Here is a 19,025-nt window from a genome sequence, read left to right as displayed (position 1 = left end):
TTTTATCTCTGATCATCCAACATATACCATGTTACTCACTGTTTTAGTTCTGCGTTATTTTTGTTGCATAACCACTAACATAACATTATTATTGTTAGTTTACATAGCCAATACTAGTTTAGGTTCACATGTATTACCTGCTGGCTTCACCCACTACTTTTCTCTGATGGCAATCTTTGGAAGTTCCTTCATTGAGGGTTTATTAGTGATAAACTCTATCTTTGCTGTTGTGCAATGTCTAGACTTTTTGTTAAGTGAAGGTTTTACATTTAAATCTTCATCTATTAAGTTTGAATATGGGATGAGTTATGGATTGAGGTTCATTTGTTTTGTATATTGATTTTCAATTGTTGCAGCACCATTTTTTTAAACCACTATTTTCATTGATTTGCCCTCGCAACTTTGTCAAAAATCAATTGACCATATACACGAGGGTCTATTTATGTATTCTCAATTATGGTCCATGATCTATGTGTTTATCCTTTCTCTGACACAATGTTTAGATTGCTGTATCTTTACAGTAAGTTTCGAAGTCAGGGAGTGCGAGTCTTCCAGCTTTGTTCCTCTTTGACAAAAGATGTTTTGGCTATTCTAGTTTCTTCTGCTTTTCCAAATAAATTTGATTAACTTGTTAATGTCTACAAAACCTCCTGCTGGAATTTCCACTGGGATCGCAATAAATTTATAGGTAAATCTAGAGAGAACTGACATTCTAGTATTTATTGTTCCAAACCATAAATATGATACGTATTTCCATTTATTTAGGATTTGGATTTCCCTTATCTGTCATAAGCGTTTTGACGTTTTCAACATACAGATCTTTTATAACAACAGTTACCCCCTTCCCACCATTCTACCCCCATTCCTAAACCTTGGCAACACAAAAATCTGTCCTCCATTAAAAATGTTATGATTTCAGAAATGTTATATAAATGGAATAATACAATATGCAACCTTATGGGACTGATTTCTTGCATTTGGTGTATTTCTCTAGAGATTAATCCAAGTTGTTGTCTATATCAGTAGTCCATTTATTTTCCTGAATAGCATTCCATATGTTTGTGCCACAATTTCTTTTTTTTTCTTGAGACGGAGTCTCGCTCTGTCGCCCAGGCTGGAGTGCAATGGCGCAATCTCGGCTCACTGCAAGCTCCACCTCCCGGGTTCACGCCATTCTCCTGCCTCAGCCTCTCCGAGTAGCTGGGACTACAGGCGCCCGCCACCACGCCCGGCTAATTTTTTGTATTTTTAGTAGAGACGGGGTTTCACAGTGGTCTCGATCTCCTGACCTCGTGATCCGCCCGCCTCGGCCTCCCAAAGTGCTGGGATTACAAGCGTGAGCCACCGCGCCCGGTTTATGCCACAATTTCTTTAACCATTCACCTTATTCTCAGTTTTTGGCTGTTCAAATAAACTGATATTAACATCTGTGTACAGGTTTTGGTGAGAAAATATATTTATCTGGGATAAATCCCCAAAAGTGCAATTGCTAGGTTATATGGTAATTTGATGTTTAATTCATAAGAAACTGCCAAAATGTTTTCTAGAATTGCTGTACCATTTTCCACTCCCACTGGTAATGTATTAGTGATACAGCTTCTATGTACCCTCAATATTTGATGGTGTCACTATTTTTTTTTTTTTTTTTAGACTGAGTCTTGCTCTGTTGCCCAGGCTGGAGTGCAATGGCGTGATCTTGGCTCACTGCAACCTCCGCCTCCAGGTTCAAGCAATTCTCTACCTCAGCCTGCCGAGTAGCTGGGATTACAGGTGCCCACCACCATGCCTGGCTAATTTTTGTATTTTTAGTAGAGATGGGGTTTCACCATCTTGGCCAGGCTGGTCTCGAACTCCTGACTGCGTGATCCACCCGCCTCAGCCTCCCAAAGTGCTGGGCTTACAAGCATGAGCGACTGCACCCAGCCTCTGTCTCTATTTCTTTTTTTTTTTTTTTGAGACGGAGTCACGCTCTGTCGCCCAGGCTGGAGTGCAGGGGCACAATCTCGGCTCACTGTAAGCTCCACCTCCCAGGTTCATGCCATTCTCCTGCGCCAGACTATTTTTTACTTAAGCCATCTTGATATCTTGATAGGTGTGTGGTAGCACTTCATTGTGATTTGAATTTGCATTTCCCAAATCACTAATGATAGTTAATGTTTTTTCATGTGCTTGTCATCTGTATGTTTTTCTCAGTGAAGTATCTGTTAAGGTCTACTGATCATTTTATAATTTTTTTTTTTTTTTTTTTTTTTTGGCCCAGGCTGGAGTGCAGTGGTGCAACCTCGGCTCACTGCAAGCTCTGCCTCCCGGGTTCATGCCATTCTCCTGCCTCAGCCTCTCCGAGTAGCTGGGACGTGGTCTTGATCTCCTGACCTCGTGATCCGCCCGCCTCGGCCTCCCAAAGTGCTGGGATTACAAGCGTGAGCCACCGCGCCCGGCCTATAATGTTTTTTTTTTTCTTTTTTTTGGGATGGAGTCTTGCTCTGTCACCCAGGCTGGAGTGCAATGGTGCAATCTCGGCTCACTGCAACCTCCAACTCCTGGATTCAAACGATTCTCCTGCCTCAGCCTCCCGAGTAGCTGGAACTACAGGCACATGCCAACACACCCAGCTAATTTTTATATTTTTAGTAGAGACGAGGTTTCACCATGTTGGCCAGGATGGTCTCGATCTCTTGACCTCGTGATCTCCCCACCTCGGCCTCCCAAAGTGCTGGGATTACAGGCGTGAGCTACCGCACCTGGCCTGCTGTACAGTTTTAAAGACGAATTACATTGATATATTTTGAAATATTCAACTTACCCTTGCATACGTGGAATAAATCCCACTTGGTCATAATGCATACTTCTTATATATTTTGAATTTTATTTTCAAATATTTTGTTGAGGAATTTCACAGGTAAGTTCATGACAGATATTGGCCTGTAGTTGTGTGTGTGTGTGCATGCAGTCATGCTGTCTTCTGTTTGGTATCAGGGTAGTGTAATACTGGCCTCCTAAAATGAGCTGAGAGGTATATTCCCCCTCTTCTATTTTTCTGGAATATCATGTAAAGCTGGTATAAATTATTCTTTAAATGACTGGTACAGTTCTCCATCTGGGCCTAGAGATTTCTGTTTGGGTAGATCATTAGCAGTTCAATTTCTTTACTGGATATAGGGCTTTTCAGATAATCAACTTCATCATGGGTGAGTTTTGGTAGTTTGTGGTTTTTAAGAAATTAATCCATTTCTCCTGAAGCTGTTGAATTTATAAGTGTGAAGTTGTTAGTAGAGATCCTTTTTTATTTTTGATGTTGGCAAGGTCTGTAATCAAATATTTATTTCATTTTTAATACTGGTAATTTGTATCTTTTTATTTCTGTCAATGTTGCTATAAGTTAATCATTTTTGTTAATTTTTTTAAGAATGAGCTTTTAGGCGGGGCGCGGTGGCTCACGCCTGTAATCCCAGCACTTTGGGAGGCCGAGGCGGGCGCATCACGAGGTCAGGAGATGGAGACCATCCTGGCTAACACAATGAAACCCCGTCTCTACTAAAAATACAAAAAATTAGCCGGGCGTGGTGGCCGGCGCCTGTAGTCCCAGCTACTCAGGAGGCTGAGGCAGGAGAATGGCTTGAACCCGGGAGGTGGAGCTTGCAGTGAGCCGAGATCGCGCCACTGCACTCCAGCCTGGGCGACAGAGCGAGACTCCGTCTCAAAAAAAAAAAAAAAAAAAGAATGAGCTTTTAGTTGTCCTATCTTCAATCACTGACTTCAGTTCTTTATCATTTTCTTCCTTGCACTTGTTTTGGATTTATTTCGCACGTGTTTTTCTAGTTTCCTGAGGTAGAAACTTAAATTACTGATTTAAAAATCTTTATTTATTTCTAATGTACACATTAGAAGGGTAAAATCTAGTTTTTGTGTGTTTTTTTTTGTGTGTGTGCGTGTGTGTTTTTGAGACAGAGTCTCGCTCTGTCGCCCAGGCTGGAGTGCAGTGGCACTATCTTGGCTCACTGCAACCTCCACCTCCCGGGTTCATGCCATTCTCCTGCCTCAGCCTCCCGAGTAGCTGGGACTACAGGCGCCTGCCACCACTCCCGGCTATTTTTTTTTTTTTTTTTTAATTTTTAGTAGAGACAGGGTTTCACTGTGTTAGCCAAGATGGTCTTGATCTCCTGACCTTGTGATCCACCCGCCTTGGCCTCCCAAAGTGCTGGGATTACAGGCGTGAGCCACCGTGCCTGGCCTACTTTATTATATCAAGTTGTGTGTATGTATTTTTGTTTTGTTTTAGAGATGGGGTCTCACTCACTCACTCTGTTGCTCAGGCTAGAGTGCAGTGGTGTAATAACTCACTGTAGCCTCAGACTGGGCTCCAGGAATCCTCCTACTTCAGCTTCCCATATCAGGCTAAAAATTTTTTTTTTTTTTTTTTTTCTGAGACAGAGTCTTGCTCTGTCACCAGGCTGGAGTGCAGTGGTGCAATCTTGGCTCATTGCAACCTCTACCTCCCAGGTTCAAGTGATTCTCCTGCCTCAGCCTCCGGAGGAGCTGGGGTTACAGGAGCCCACAACTGCACCCAGCTAATTTTTGTATTTTTAGTAGAGATGGAGTTTCACCATATTGGCCAGGCTGGTCTTGAAATCCTGACCTCGTGATCTGCCGGCCTCAGCCTCCCAAAGTGCTGGGATTACAGGCTTGAGCCACCGGGTCCAGCCTAAAAAAAATTTTTTTTTAGAGATGGGGACTTGGCTGGGTGTGGTGACTCACACCTGTAATCCCAGCACTTTGGGAGGCTGAGGCAGGTGGATTACCTGAGGTCAGGAGTTCGAGACTAGGCTGGCCAACATGGTGAAACCCTGTCTCTACTAAAAATACAAAAAATTAGTTGGGCGTGGTGGTGCACACCTGTAATCCCAGCTACTTGGGAGGCTGAGGCAGGATAATTCCTTGAACCTGGGAGGCGGAGGTTGTAGTGAGCTGAGATCACACCACTGCACTCTAGCCTGGGTGACAGAGCGAGACTCCATCTCAAAAAAAAAAAAAAAAAAAGAGATGGGGTCTTGCTATGTTGCCCACACTGGTCTGGAATTCCTGAGCTCAGTGATCCTTCCGCCTCTGGCACCCTAGTAGTTGGGATTACAGGAATGAGCCACTGCACCGGGCAAGTTGTGTATATTTTGACAAATGCATAATTGTGCCATAGAAAACACTAGTTTTTAATATTATTTGAACCATCTAATTATAGTTACCAGTGCTTTATAAAACAAACCCACATAATTGCCTATAGGATGGACCAAATGACAGCTAATTGTTCATTGTCCTAAAGCAGGAAAGTTAAAGAGGTGGAAAAAAATAACAGAAGTGGGTGGTCCTGCAAGGAAGGGGGTAAGTAGACAGGAGCAGGCTGGAGACGTTTCAGCTCACACTCTCACTGAGGATAAAAGGAACAGACAAGAAAATGAAAGGGAACAGCTGCTTCTTTGGGTGTGGGGGTGTATCTGGATGCATATGGATTACAACAAATTGAAAACTGATCATAATTCAGATTTAATTTGGGGATACCTGGTTGGAATGGAAACCAGAGTTTATTTGCAAATCGCTCCCAATGATCACACTCACACATGAATTCATGAAACAGTTTACTCAGTTAACATTTGCGTACAGAGATTTTCTTTTCAAACAGAGCACAGAAGGAAGTGTCAGTAACAGGTCGGACCTCGCACAGCTGCCCATGCAATGATGAGTGGATCAAACGCTACGGCTTATCCAAGATGCTCCTCACAGAATGAAAAACAGCTGCTCATTTTCAGTTAGCTATTAGCTATTAGCCCCACCCTTGTTTTCTCTTTTTATGAGATGGAGTCTCTGTTGCTCAGCCTGGAGTGCAGTGGCGGTGCCATCTTGGCTCACAGCAACCTCCACCTCCTGGGTTCATGCGATTTGCCCAACTCAGCCTCCCGAGCAGCTGGGTTTACAGGTGCTCCACCACACCCAGCTGATTTTATTTTTTTGTATGTTTAGTAGAGATAGGGTTTTGCCATGTTGGCCAGGCAGCTCTTGAGCTCCTGAACTCAAGTGATCCACCCACCTTGGCCTCCCAAAGTGCTGGGATGACAGGCGTGAACCATCGCACCTGGCCAGCCTTACCCTTGTAATGAAGCAGTGAAGTACAGCTGGCCCACATCTCAGCCAACATCATCTTCTGACAGAATCTGCTTCATACAAACACATTACACACAACAGCACACAATGCACATGCCTTGTTCATACCCTCAGAGCTGCCTGGCAATTACCATGGTTTGGGGACGAATCTACACTCGACCTGCGTGGCTGCAGTGGTAACACTCCATTGCCTAACTGCTCCTTTCACATGAGCACGCTCTAATGAAAATAAAAAGTTAATTCGCTTCTCCCACTCCCTATTGTAAGTTTAAGCTTGATTTGTTTTTTCAAGTATTTTTAGTGATAGGAATGCTTACTTGCTTTATTTATTAATTATTTTTGTGGAGAACAAAGTCCCACTATGTTGCCCAGGCTGGCCTCAAACTCTTGGGCTCAAGCTCTCCTCCCAACTGGGCTTCCCAAAGTCCCGGGATTGCAGGCAGGAGCCACCACATCTGGCCAGTAATGCTTTTTTTTTTTTTTGAGATGGAGTCTCGCTCTGTCACTCAGGCCACAGTGAGTGCAGTGGCACGATCTCTGCTCACTGCAAGCTCCGCCTCCCGGGTTCACGCCATTCTCCTGCCTCAGCCTCCTGAGTAGCTGGGACTACAGGCACCCGCCACCACGCGCGGCTAATTTTTTGTATTTTTAGTAGAGACAGGGTTTCACCTTGTTAGCCAGGATGGTCTCGATCTCCTGACCTCATGATCCACCCACCTTGGCCTCCCAAAGTGCTGGGATTACAGGCGTGAGCCACCGTGCCCAGCCCTGGCCAGTAATTCTTTAATGAGAACTTCAAGTTATAAATGTCCCTTCACTTACATTTCTTTTCATCTTAACAGTGAATGCCTCGATAGCTACATTCTTGTTGCTGTGCACATTTCGAGATTTAGGTATCACTAAATAAGTTTGGTGTTCCCCCCCTTTTTTTTTTTTTTTTTGCGATGGAGTCTTGCTCTGTCACCCAGGCTGGAGTGCAGTGGTGTGATCTCAGCTCACTGCAACATCGGCTTCCTGGGTTCAAGCGATTCTCCTGCCTCAGCCTCTGGAGTAGCTGGGACTACATGTGTGCCACCAAGCCTGGCTAATTTTTGCATTTTTAGTAGAGATAGGGTTTCACCATATTGGCTAGGCTGGTCTCGAACTCCTGACCTTGTGATCTGCCTGCCTCAGCCTCCCAAAGTGTTAGGATTATAGGCGTGAGCCACCGCGCCCAGCGCCTGGTTTTTTATTTATTTTTTTGAGACAGAGTCTTGCTCTATTGCCCAGGCTGAAGTGCAGTGGCACGATCTCGGCTCACTGCAAGCTCCGCCTCCCGGGTTCACGCCAATCTCCTGCCTTAGCCTCCTGAGTAGCTGGGACTACAGGCACCCGCCACCACGCCTGGCTAATTTTTTGTATTTTTAGTAGAGATGGGGTTTCACCGTGTTAGCCAGGATGGTCTCGATCTCCTGACCTCGTGATCCACCTGCCTCGGCCTCCCAAAGTGCTGGGATTACAGGCTTGAGCCACCGTGCCCAGCCTGGTTTATTTAATGTTAGCATCCTGACAAGATGTTAAATGACCTGGATACAGTGAGTAATAATTGTGTTCTAAGTTGCAAAGATCCCATAAGGGAAATAAAGAATTATTAAATAGCATCACCAACTTCACAGATTTGGTCTCAAAGTAAATCTGCTACATACTAAATAATTTAAATTAATATGGTGATGGAGTGTGTGATGTTGGAAGAAAACTTGAAGAAAGCTTACTTTATTTTTATTCATTTAAGAGGCAAGGTTTCACTCTGTCACCCACGCTGGAGTGCAGTGGCCCCATCATGGCTCACTGTAGCCTCGAACTCCTGGGCTCAAGTGACCCTTCTGCCTCAGCTTTCCAAGTGGCTGGGATTACAGACATGCACCATCATGGCTAATTTTTTTTTTTTTTTTGAGATGGAGTTTTGCTCTTGTTGCCCAGACTGGAGTGCAATGGCACGATCTCGGCTCACTGCAACCTCCTCCTCCCAGGTACAAGTGATTCTCTTGTCTCAGCCTCCCAAGTAGCTCGGATTACAGGCATGTGCCACCGTGCCCGGCTAATTTTTTTGTATTTAGTAGAGACGGGGTTTCACCATGTTAGTCAGGCTGGTCACGAACTCCTGAACTCAGGTGATCCACCCACCTTGGCCTCCCAAAGTGCTGGGATTACAGGTGTGTGTCACTGCACCCAGCCCATCATGGCTAATTAAAAATTTTTTTTGTAGAGATGAGTCTTGCTATGTTGTCCAGCTGGTCTCAAACACCTGGGCTCAAGTGAGCCTCCCAATTTGGCCTCCCCAGGCACTGGGATTACAGGTGTGAGACACCACCCCCAGTCGAAAACGTACTTTGGATATAACTGATTTGAATTTTATTCTTGTGAAATAGTGATGAGATTTTATATTGTCTACTTCTAAGCTGCAGACAGTCATCATGAGGCGAATGCAATTTTCTAAGGTAAGGAGAATGAGAATGGCCTTTCCCCTTCAGTCTATGGCAAAATAAAGGGGGGCATGGGAGAATCCTTACAGTGGAAACCGTTTTATTCTCATACACAGGTTATTACAGTACAATTAGGAAGAGACAATCACAACTCACAATGCTATATTCAAATTATGCCAAAGTCCCGACATATTCATTTCATTTGTAAGTTAATTCCTAAAAGACCAGAGCAGAGTGATACACACGTTTATTAACACAGACTGCAATGTCAGTGAAGCCTCCTGGCATTGTCGAAAATAGAAAACATGTATAAAGATCTTCAAAATGCAGGTTAAAATGCAAATCCAAGTGAAAGGAAAAAGCACTACTGTGAAGCCTAATGGCAATTATTTCCCTTCAAAGGAGGTTTGTGTCCAGCTGGAGAGAATGACTGGTGGACAGAAGACAAAGGAAGGCAAAATTCCTAAGGGAGAAATTCAAAAAATGACGGGCGTGCTGCCCTCTGCTGGGCCTCTTTGGCAGGCGACTTCAACTTAATGTATTAGCGCCATAAGGTTCTAAGAGAAGCAACTCTGGCTTGATCTTAGAAAAGCTGATTTTCTTTTTGGCAGCAGTTTCTGGTGAGAACTGATGGGAAAGGTGGTGTGGATTCGTGGACGAAGTCTCTAACATAATCTTGACTACTGAAGGGTAAAGACTTGCCCACAGGTTACAGATTACATGAATTATACACAATGAATGGTAGCAGATAGGACAGGGATATTTTAATTGTACAGCATAACACTTTAGAGAGCTGGGAAGTACGGGACATCATTCCCATCTTTCTTCACTCAGTAACTGATTATCTTGTTTCTTGTCCATGGATATTTAACCTAAATAACAATGCTTCTTGAAGGTTGTTTGGCTAACCCAGAGGAAGTAAAAGACTTCGTAAGTCTTTCTATTACTGAAGAGGGGCTTAGTAATAACTGCAAGTCCAGTTATATATGTAGCAGATGGTAACAATCTCCAGAGCCACTGACATATGCAGCAGAAAAGCACAAAGAACTTTGTATTTGTTATAATTTCTACTGCATTGTCCAGATACAGATAGAAAATACTGATATGTAGTGTGGGGAATCTTGAGACATTTCAGCCTAGGCACTATGAGGCACTTGTACTGATAACTGATTATCACAATTTTATTAAATGCTCATCATTTAACAGATGGCACAGAAAATACATGGCACACTCAAAGTATTAACTCAAGAACGATTAATAAAGGCACTATTTACAAATATGTGTTCACAATTAAAGACACCCAACCAGTGGGTTGGGGAAGCACCCAGTAGTAGTTAAGTCTGAAGATCATGGAGAGGGAATGGTGTCAGCTGAAACCGAGAGATCTACAGCCATAGATGGGGCTTCCCAAAGGGAGCTGTATCCTTATGGGAACACAGAAGCTACCTAAACTATGGTCCAGGTAGGAGGAAGGGAAAGGTATTAACTTTTTCTCCTCCCACCTGATCTCTTTCTGGTATCTCCCACTGTTCAAACCTATGAAGAAACCCCAGTCTCTAGAAGACAGCCTCGGCAGGGAGCAGAGCAGAAAATGGAAAAGGGATCGAAGAAATAGGGAATACTCAGCACACATGGAGATCCACAATACATATAATTTCTGTCATGTGCCTAGTACAAATTCAAGTTACCCCGAGCCCTGAAGGAATAGGCTTCTGACTCAGATGATGCAGTGTTAAAAATTCACACTTAAGTGTTATCGTCGTCACACTTTACTTCTAAATAAACTCCAAATATGTTATCATTACTTTGGCTTTAAGCAGCCAATTCCCTTTTAAAAAGATTTTAAAAAGAGAATATCTTTTATATTTACCCACATATTCACCATTTTCAGAACTTCATTCCTTTGTACAGACCCAAACTTAAGTTTTGTATTATTTTCCAGCTACCCTCAAACTTCCTTTAATGTTTCCTGAAGACAGGTCTACAGGTAATAAAATTATCTTTGATTTAGTTTGTCTGAAACAGTCTTTATTTTGCCTTCATTTTTGAAAACGTTTTTGATGGAAACAGAATTCTAGGTTGCAGGGTTTGTTGTTTATTTCATTCAGGAATTTAGAGATAATACTCCATTGTCTTATAGCTTGCATAGTTCTCACCAGAAATATGCTGCCATTCTTTGTCCATGTGTATGTATTATCGTTTTTTTCTCAAGGTGTTTTAAAATTATTGTTTATCAGTGCTTTTCATGAATGTGACTCTGAGGTGCACTGTTGTGATATAAATTATGTTTATTCTACTTCAGATCATTTGAGCTTCTTGAATATGTGGGGGTATTGTTTTCATCAGATTTGGAAAATCTTTAGCCATTATTTATTCAAATCCTTCTTCATTTCTCTTCATTTTCTCTCCTTCTGGGACTCCAGTTACACATATATTACACCACTGTAGCAGTTTTCCTATTCTCTTTCTCTTCTCTTAAGTCTTTTTTTCTCTCTATATCACTTTGGTAGTTTTTATTCTTACTCTTCAAGTTCATTGACTTTTTTTTTTCTTTTTCTGTATCTAATCTCTCCACCCAGGATTTTAACAAAATCAGAAGTTGTTTTCATCCCTAGAAGTTCCATTTTGGCCATTAAAAATATCTCTTATACCTCAGGTTTCATCAACCTTATGTTTTCCTCTACTTTATATTTACAATAGCTCTTTTAATATTCTTGCCTACTAATTCCATCACCTCTGTCTTTTCTGGGTCTCCACTGATTTTTCTCCTGGTTATAAGTCATACTTTATTGCTTCTTTGCATGCCAGATAAGTTTTTTTGGATGCTGGACACTATAGGTCCAGAGTAGCTTTTAATCTAGAGCTAACTACTAAAACAAAACCTTTCTGAGAATTCTACCTGATGCTTCGTGTGTTAGAATCTGTTTCCACTCTGGCTGCTGAGAACATAAACTATTCCCAGCCCTGCATGAGTTCCAGGAATTGTTCAGCCTGCTGCTTTCCAGTGCTGCTTTTCCTGGCCTCAGTGCAAGTCAGTACTAAGTCAAAGGAGTCAGAGGACTCCCAGCAGACTTCCTGAGCCCTGTATCGAGGAGGATCCCATCTCTCCAGCACTTTCCCCTGCAAATGCTAGCTGCTGTGGCCTCCCCAACTGCCAATCCTGTTCTTTCAATTCAGCAAGATTTATTGTTTCCCTTCCCTGAACTGCAGCCTAGTAACGGCCATGCGGGTGCAGGCTGAGAAACCGTGGTGCTCACCTCACTCTGTCTGCAGTCTCCCGAGGATCACAAACCTGTGCTTGTCCTATGTCTGAAAACCATTATATATTATATGTATTGTACAGCTTCTAGTTGTTTAAGGCAGGAGAGGAAATCTGACCCTTGTTATTCCATCAGAGCAGAAAGCAGAACTCTTCACATCTAAGTAAACACACCTAACACTTTGACTGCTTTTCGTAATAATAATAATTTATGTATAAAGAACACCACTTCCTTACAGAACTATTTCAATAGCATCATGCTTGTCAAATTCTTTACATTATTGAGACTACTCTTCAGTATGAACCTCTGTAGGTATTATTCTCAAGTGTATAGTGAGTTGTCCTTTCTTGAAGTCTTCCACTTTGTTGTAACAAACAATAGAATTTTCTTCCTGTTTAGGTCTTCTAAACATGTAATAAACTGACTTTGGACTAAAAGCTTCTCTACTATCACAACACTAATAAGGTTTTCACCTCAACGAGTCATCCAATATGTAACGAGTAGTGTCTTCTGGGAGATGACTTTTTTTACACTGTTTACTTTTTAAAAACTTCTCTCCTTTCAAAATTCTGCTTAGTGACTCTTGACTCCTCAATTCAAGCTTTTTCAACAGTCACTGCCTCAATAGGGTTTCTCTCCCATATGCATCCTCAAAAGTGTCAGAAAGTATGACATTTGATAGCAACCTTTCTGCATTCGCCAAACTCATGATTTTTATATTATATGATTTCTCTGATGTAGCATAAGCTGCGATTTCCTGTTGAAGGTGGTCCCACACTCATTGCATCCATAGTATTTATCTCCTGTATGAATCCTCTGATGCCTCATAAGGTGTGACTTTCTCGTGAAACACTTCCCACATTCACCACATTTATATGGTCTCTCTCCTGTATGAATTCTCTGATGTATAATGAGCTGTGCCTTCTCAAAGAAAGCTTTTGCACAATCACTGCATCCATAGGTTTTCTCTCCTGTGTGATTTCTTTGATGCTTAATGAGCTGCACTTTCTGAACAAATGCTTTCCCACATTCACTGCATTCATAGGGTTTCTCCCCTGTATGAATTCTCTGATGCCTAAGAAGCTGTGGCTTCCAGGCAAAAGCTTTCCTACATTCACTACATTCAAAGGGCTTTTCTCCAGTATGGGTTCTCTGATGATGAATGAGACTTGACTTCTCACTGAAGGTTTTCCTGCATTCACTGCATTCATAGGGTTTCTCACCTGTGTGTGTTCTCTGATGTGATATCAGGCTTGACTTCTGGGTGAAGGCCTTCCCACACTCAGTGCATTCATAAGGCTTCTCCCCAGTGTGTGTTCTGTGATGCGTTAGGAGCTGGGACTTCCCAAAGAAGGTTTTCCCACATTGAATGCATCCATATGGTTTCTCTCCTAAGTGAATTTTTTGATGTCTTAATAACTCTGACTTCTTAAAGAAGGCCTCTTCACAATCACTGCATCGATAGTTCTTCTCTCCTGTGTGAGTTACCTGATGTTTAATCAGCTGTGGTTTTCTGATGAAGGCTTCACCACATTCGTTGCATTCGTAGGGCTTCTCTCCTGTATGAATCCTCTGATGCCTAATGAGAAGCGAGTTCCTGCTGAAGGCTTTTTGACACTCACTACATGCATAAGGTTTCTTCCCTGTGTGGGTCCTCTGATGAGTAATAAGCTGCGACTTCCAAAAGAAGGCTTTTCCACAGTGACTACATGTATAGGGTTTCTCTCCTGTGTGCGTTCTCTGATGTGTGATGAGTTTTAATTTCTGGGAGAATGCTTTCCCACACTCACTGCAACTGTAGGGTTTCTCTATTGTGTGAGTTATCTGATGTCTTTTAAGCTGCGACTTCCTACTGAAGGCTTTTCCACATTCACTGCATCCATACGGCTTCTCTCCAGTATGAATTCTCTGATGTAAAATGAGGAGTGACTTCCTACTAAAAGCTTTCTGACATTGGCTGCACCCATATGGTTTTTCTCCTGAGTGAGTTCTTTGATGAACAGTGAGCAGTGACTTCTGTGAAAAGGCTTTTCCACACTCACTGCATTGATAGGGCTTCTCTCCTGTATGAGTTCTCTGGTGTATAATAAGTTGTGACTTCTTGTTAAAAAATCTGCCACATTCCATGCAGAAATAGACTCCTGTGTGTGTTACATGATTAGCAGTGAGCCATGGCTCTTTGTTGCTGGGTTTTCTACATGTATTGCAATCACAGTATTTTATTCCACCATGGGTTCTGTCAGGTTTGACACAGAATAATAATTTCTTATTGAGTTCATCAATTTTCTTTCTTTCACAGTTATTTTTTGGAATAAGCAAATCAAAAGGACATTTTAAACTTTTTTCTCCTGTGCCACATTTATGGGATCTCATTCCTACATGAACAATGTTTATGCTTGAATTAAATATTTTTCCAAAAACATCATATTTATGGCCTTTCTCCATACTTTTAAGGTTGTCTTGATTATCTCGGAGCCACATTTTGGGATTATCTAGCCAGACTTCTAAAAAGAGAAAAAATGAACCATACTGTGTAATTCCTTCAATTATTATGCTTATCGCATAAAGCTTCTGAAATGGTGCCATAATCCCAGTTTTTAAAATTCCCTCAAATAATGTGTACTTCTTGGGCATTGACAATTTTGACAGAAATGAAAATGAATTTTTAAATTACAAATGTTTAAATACATGAACTTTTATTTTTACTGTTTATATATATATATTTAAGATGGAGTCTTGTGCTGTCACCAGGCTGGAGTGCAGTGGCGTGATCTCGGATCACTGCAACCTCTGCCTCCTGGGTTCAAGCAATTCTCCTGCCTCTGCCTCCTGAGTAGCTGGGATTACAGGCATGTGCCACCACACCTGGCTATTTTTTTGTATTTTTAGTAGAGATGGGGTTTCACCGTGTTAGCCAGGATGGTCACGATCTCTTGACCTCATGATCCACCCGCCTCAGCCTCCCAAAGTGCTGGGATTACAGGTGTGAGCCACCGCGCCTGGCCTTATTTATTTATTTTTTTGAGAGGGAGTCTCGCTCTTACTACACTGGAGTGCAGTGGCACGATCTTGGCTCACTGCAACCTCCACCTCCCAGGTTCAAGCGATTCTCCTACCTTAGCCTCCTGAGTAGCTGAGACTATAGGTGTGTGCCATCACACTTGGCTAATTTTTGTATTTTTAGTAGAGATGGGGTTTCACCATGTTGGCCAGGATGGTCTCGATCTCCTGACCTCATGATCCACCTGCCTCGGCCTCCCAAAGTGCTGGGATTACAGGCGTGAGCCACCACACCTGGCTAAATACATGAACTTTTAAATAAGGAAATATTAAATATACTCAAATAACAGTGATCATGAGATGAAAGAGCCTGGAGCAATTTCCAGTCAAATATGGAGGTGATTAGTTTACTTTTTTGACAATAATCTACGATTATCTACTATGTGTCCAGAACTTAGTATCAGAAGATAAGAGAAGAAGAGAGGTAATATAGTTAAGAATGTGAATAATAAAAACATAAAAATGCAACATTAGTATATATTGTTGAATGATATAATAGAAAAATAAGGGATATAATGCAGAATAAATGTACAATATCAACTTTATACCTGAAAGATAAGAAACTTTTTTTGTACTATTATTGCATTTATAAAATATTCTTATTCAGGATCATTACTTAAATCACTGATACAATAACTTCACCATCATCAGTAAAACCTCCTCTTGGAATTATCCAAGAGTTCTCCAGAGCTCAGTATCAACACCTGTATTTAACTTCTTCACATTCATCCTCCTTTAATTGGATCTATAAAGTATATATTATATGTATATGTAATGCTATCATTGGAAATTACTCCTAACCACAATAATTTTTTGTATAATAGTAGAACAGATATTTTCATCTAATAAGTACAATTGTTTGTGATTTCTACAAGACCATTTACTGCATATTTTAAAGGTTTATTTACCTGACTTTTTGAAGATATTATTTACTAGCAATTGTGGAGTAATATTCTCAGGAAGGACTCTGTGGGATGAAAAGATCTGGCATGGTCTCAAATATAAAACGAGGCTGGGCCTGGTGGCAGCTCACACCAACAATCCCAGCACTTTGGGAGGCTGAGGTGGGAGGACTGCTTGAGCCCAGGAGTTTGAGACTAGCCTGGGCAACATATGGAGAAACTGTCTCTACAAAATTTTTTTTCTAAACTTAGCCATGTGTGGTGGTGCGCACGTGAAGTCCCAGCTACTTGTGAGGCAGAGGGGGTGGATCACTAGAGCCTGAGAGGTTGAGGCTGCAGTGAGCCATAACTGCATCACTGCACTCCAGCCTACGAGACAGAGTGAGACACAGGTTCAACAACAAAAACAAAAAAACCCCAAAAAACTACTCTTTTCTAGGGGGGAAAAAGCCTCATCTAATTCTCAGACATCAGAATTTCAGATGAAGCAGGCTGGCTGTGGTGACTGACGCCTGGAATCCCAGCACTTCAGGGGGCTGAGGTGGGTGGATTGCTTGAGCCCAGGAGTTCAATACCAGCCTGGCCAACAGGTGAAACCCCATCTCTACCCAAATACAAAAATTAGCCGGGTGTGGTGGTGCACGCCTGTAGTCCCAGCTACTTGGGAGGCTGAGGTAGGAGGATCACTTGAGCCCGGGAGGCGGAGGTTGTGTGAACCGAGAGTGAGCCACTGCACGTCAGCCTGGATGACTGAGTGAGACCCCATCTCAAAAAGAAAATAGAATTTCAGAAGAAGCACAACTGCTGATAATGGAAAATTAAAGACTCAGTGTTTCGGGCATAAACAAAGATGATAATACTATTCGTGGAGATGAAAAGGACTATGCAAAGAAGTTTGAAGATCAAAAGCAAGAGTCATATGTAGGCAAGTGTGAAATCTACTTGAAGAGTTTATAGAAAATTGTTTTATAAGATGTGGGAAAAAAGAAAAACAATAATTTTAAATTAAAATCAAATCAAGATGAGATTAAAAATATGTCTATCCAGGCCGGGTATGGCGGCTCACGTCTGTAATCCCAGCACTTTGGGAGGCCGAGGCAGGCAGATCACGAGGTGAAGGGATCGAGACCAGCCTGGCCAACATGGTGAAACCCCATTTCTACTAAAAATACAACAATTAGCTGGGCATGGTGGTGTGCGACTGTAATCCCAGCTACTCAGGAGGCTGAGGCAGGAGAATCGCTTGAACTCGGGAGGCGGAGGTTGCAGTGAGCTGAGATCGTGCCACCGCACTCCAGCCTGGCAACAGAGTGAGACTCTGTCTCAAAATGAATGAATGAATAAATAAATAAATAAATAAATAAATAAATAAATATGTCTGGCCGGGTGTGGTGGCTCACGCCTGTAATCCCAGCACTTTGGGAGGCCGAGGCGGGTGGATCACAAGGTCAGGAGATTGGGACCATCCTGGTGAACACGGTGAAACCTCATCTCTACTAAAAATACAAAAAAAAATTAGCCAGGCGTGGTGGTGGGTACCTGTCGTCCCAGCTACTAGGGAGACTGAAGCAGGAGAATGGCGTGAACCCAAGCGGGGGAGCTTGCAGTGAGTCGAGATCGCGCCACCGCACTCCCACCTGGGCGACAGAGCGAGACTCCGTCTCAAAAAAAAAAAAAAAGTCTATCCAAATTAATGAATTAAATGATAAACAATAATAAAGTAGTTTACGTACAGGCTTAAAAGTAGTATTTGGTGATTTTTTAGAGACAGGATATCACTGTGTTGCCCAAGGAGTGAAGAGGTAGGGTCATACCTCACTGCAGCTGCAAACTCCCAGGCTCAAGTGATCCTTTTGCCTCAGTCACACAAGTAGTTGAGACTGTACATGTGTGCCAGCAAAGCTGACTAATTTTTAATATTCTTTTTGTAGAGATGGGGTCTTGGTATGTTGCCCAGGTGGGCCTGCAACTCCCGGCCTCAAGCAATACTCCTGTCTTGGCCTCCCAAAGCACTGGGATTACAGGCATAAGCCACCATGTCACATCCACCAAAATGTCATTTTGATGGCACATCAACAAATACCCTCTTTATTTCTTTCCTTCATAGTACTTATCAAATAGGTAATCCTCTGACTCGTGTCTCTCCCAGTAGAATGTAAACCGTATGAGCGTAGGGAACAGGTTTGTCTTTTTCACTAATGTATCCCCACTGTATAGCACATAACAAGCCCTCAGTAAAGGTAGGATAAATATTATTCACTTGTCATTGAGCTTCTAATGTAGTTCCTTTTGGTATCATTAATCTTGAGAATTAATTTTGCACTTTAACACAAATGCTTCATGTTCAAATACTGCATTGCTGAATATTTTATGGTTTTACATTGCCTTCTAAATTAAAATCCTACAAAATTATTTCATGATTCATTTCAATTCCTCTCATTCCACGTGAGAAGTGGTTCTAAATTAATAGGGGAACATAACATCTATCTTTACAGCTTTTCCAAACTGCACATACTCAGACCTAAACAACAATGGGAATGGTGCCCAGACATCTGTAACCCAAAATATTTCCCTGCTGTGCATTATGGCTCTTCCTGTAATCCCAGCACTTGGGGAGGCCAAGGCAGGAGGATCACTTGAGCCCAGAGTTTGAGACCAGCCTGGGCAACACAGTAAGATCCTGTCTCTCCAAAAAAGCCACATTTTTAAAAATGAGCTGGGTGTGGTGGTAGTCTCAGCTACTGGGGAGGCTGAAGTGGGAGGAGCTCATGTCCAGACAGGTTGAGGCTGCAATGAGCTGTGACTGCGCCACTGTACTCCAACCTAGGTGACAAAGTGAGACCTTGTCTCAAAAAAAATTTTTAAATAAATATTTCCCAAGGTAGATGCTTAGATGGAAACTTTTCTACTGAAGAGACATTTGATAAACAAGACCTTTCCTTATCTGGCTCCATAATGACCAATTTTTAAAAATCAAATAAGCACATACCACAAATTCCACAGAAAACACAGACTACGTTACTGGCAATCTCTCTTTATGGGGAAAAAAATCTTAGGACTAGTTGTTTTAGGAATTTCAAATAATGTCTTATTAGGCCTGAGTTACTATACTATAGATGCTACATGGGTAGAGATTTCAGAGAAAACTGTGAGTCAAGGAACATTCACTGGGGTTGAAGAAAAGAGCTCAA

At 42.1% G+C, this 19,025-nt stretch overlaps 1 protein-coding gene across 5 annotated transcripts in view; it reads right to left on the bottom strand.

The window, feature by feature from the left end:
- Nucleotides 1–5,054: 5,054 nt before the first annotated feature.
- ZNF605 (zinc finger protein 605) overlaps nucleotides 5,055–19,025 on the bottom strand; it is a 37,668-nt gene continuing 23,697 nt past the window's right edge. For 4 of the 5 annotated variants that reach the window (XM_058424759.1, XM_032168204.2, XM_032168202.2 and 1 more), the window contains one exon: nucleotides 5,055–14,376. In XM_058424759.1, the coding sequence (XP_058280742.1) occupies nucleotides 12,587–14,376 (1,790 nt within the window). In that variant the 3' untranslated portion in view covers nucleotides 5,055–12,586. Of the gene's footprint in view, nucleotides 18,658–19,025 lie in introns of all 5 variants that reach the window. The other variant, XM_058424758.1, reaches the window with a different exon arrangement.

This window comes from Hylobates moloch, unplaced genomic scaffold, assembly GCF_009828535.3.
Source record: "Hylobates moloch isolate HMO894 unplaced genomic scaffold, HMol_V3 SCAFFOLD_12, whole genome shotgun sequence".
Classification (NCBI taxonomy): Eukaryota; Metazoa; Chordata; class Mammalia; order Primates; family Hylobatidae; genus Hylobates; species Hylobates moloch.
The sequence above is the reverse complement of the archived record's forward strand: the minus strand, read 5'-3'. Positions and strand labels throughout refer to the sequence as shown.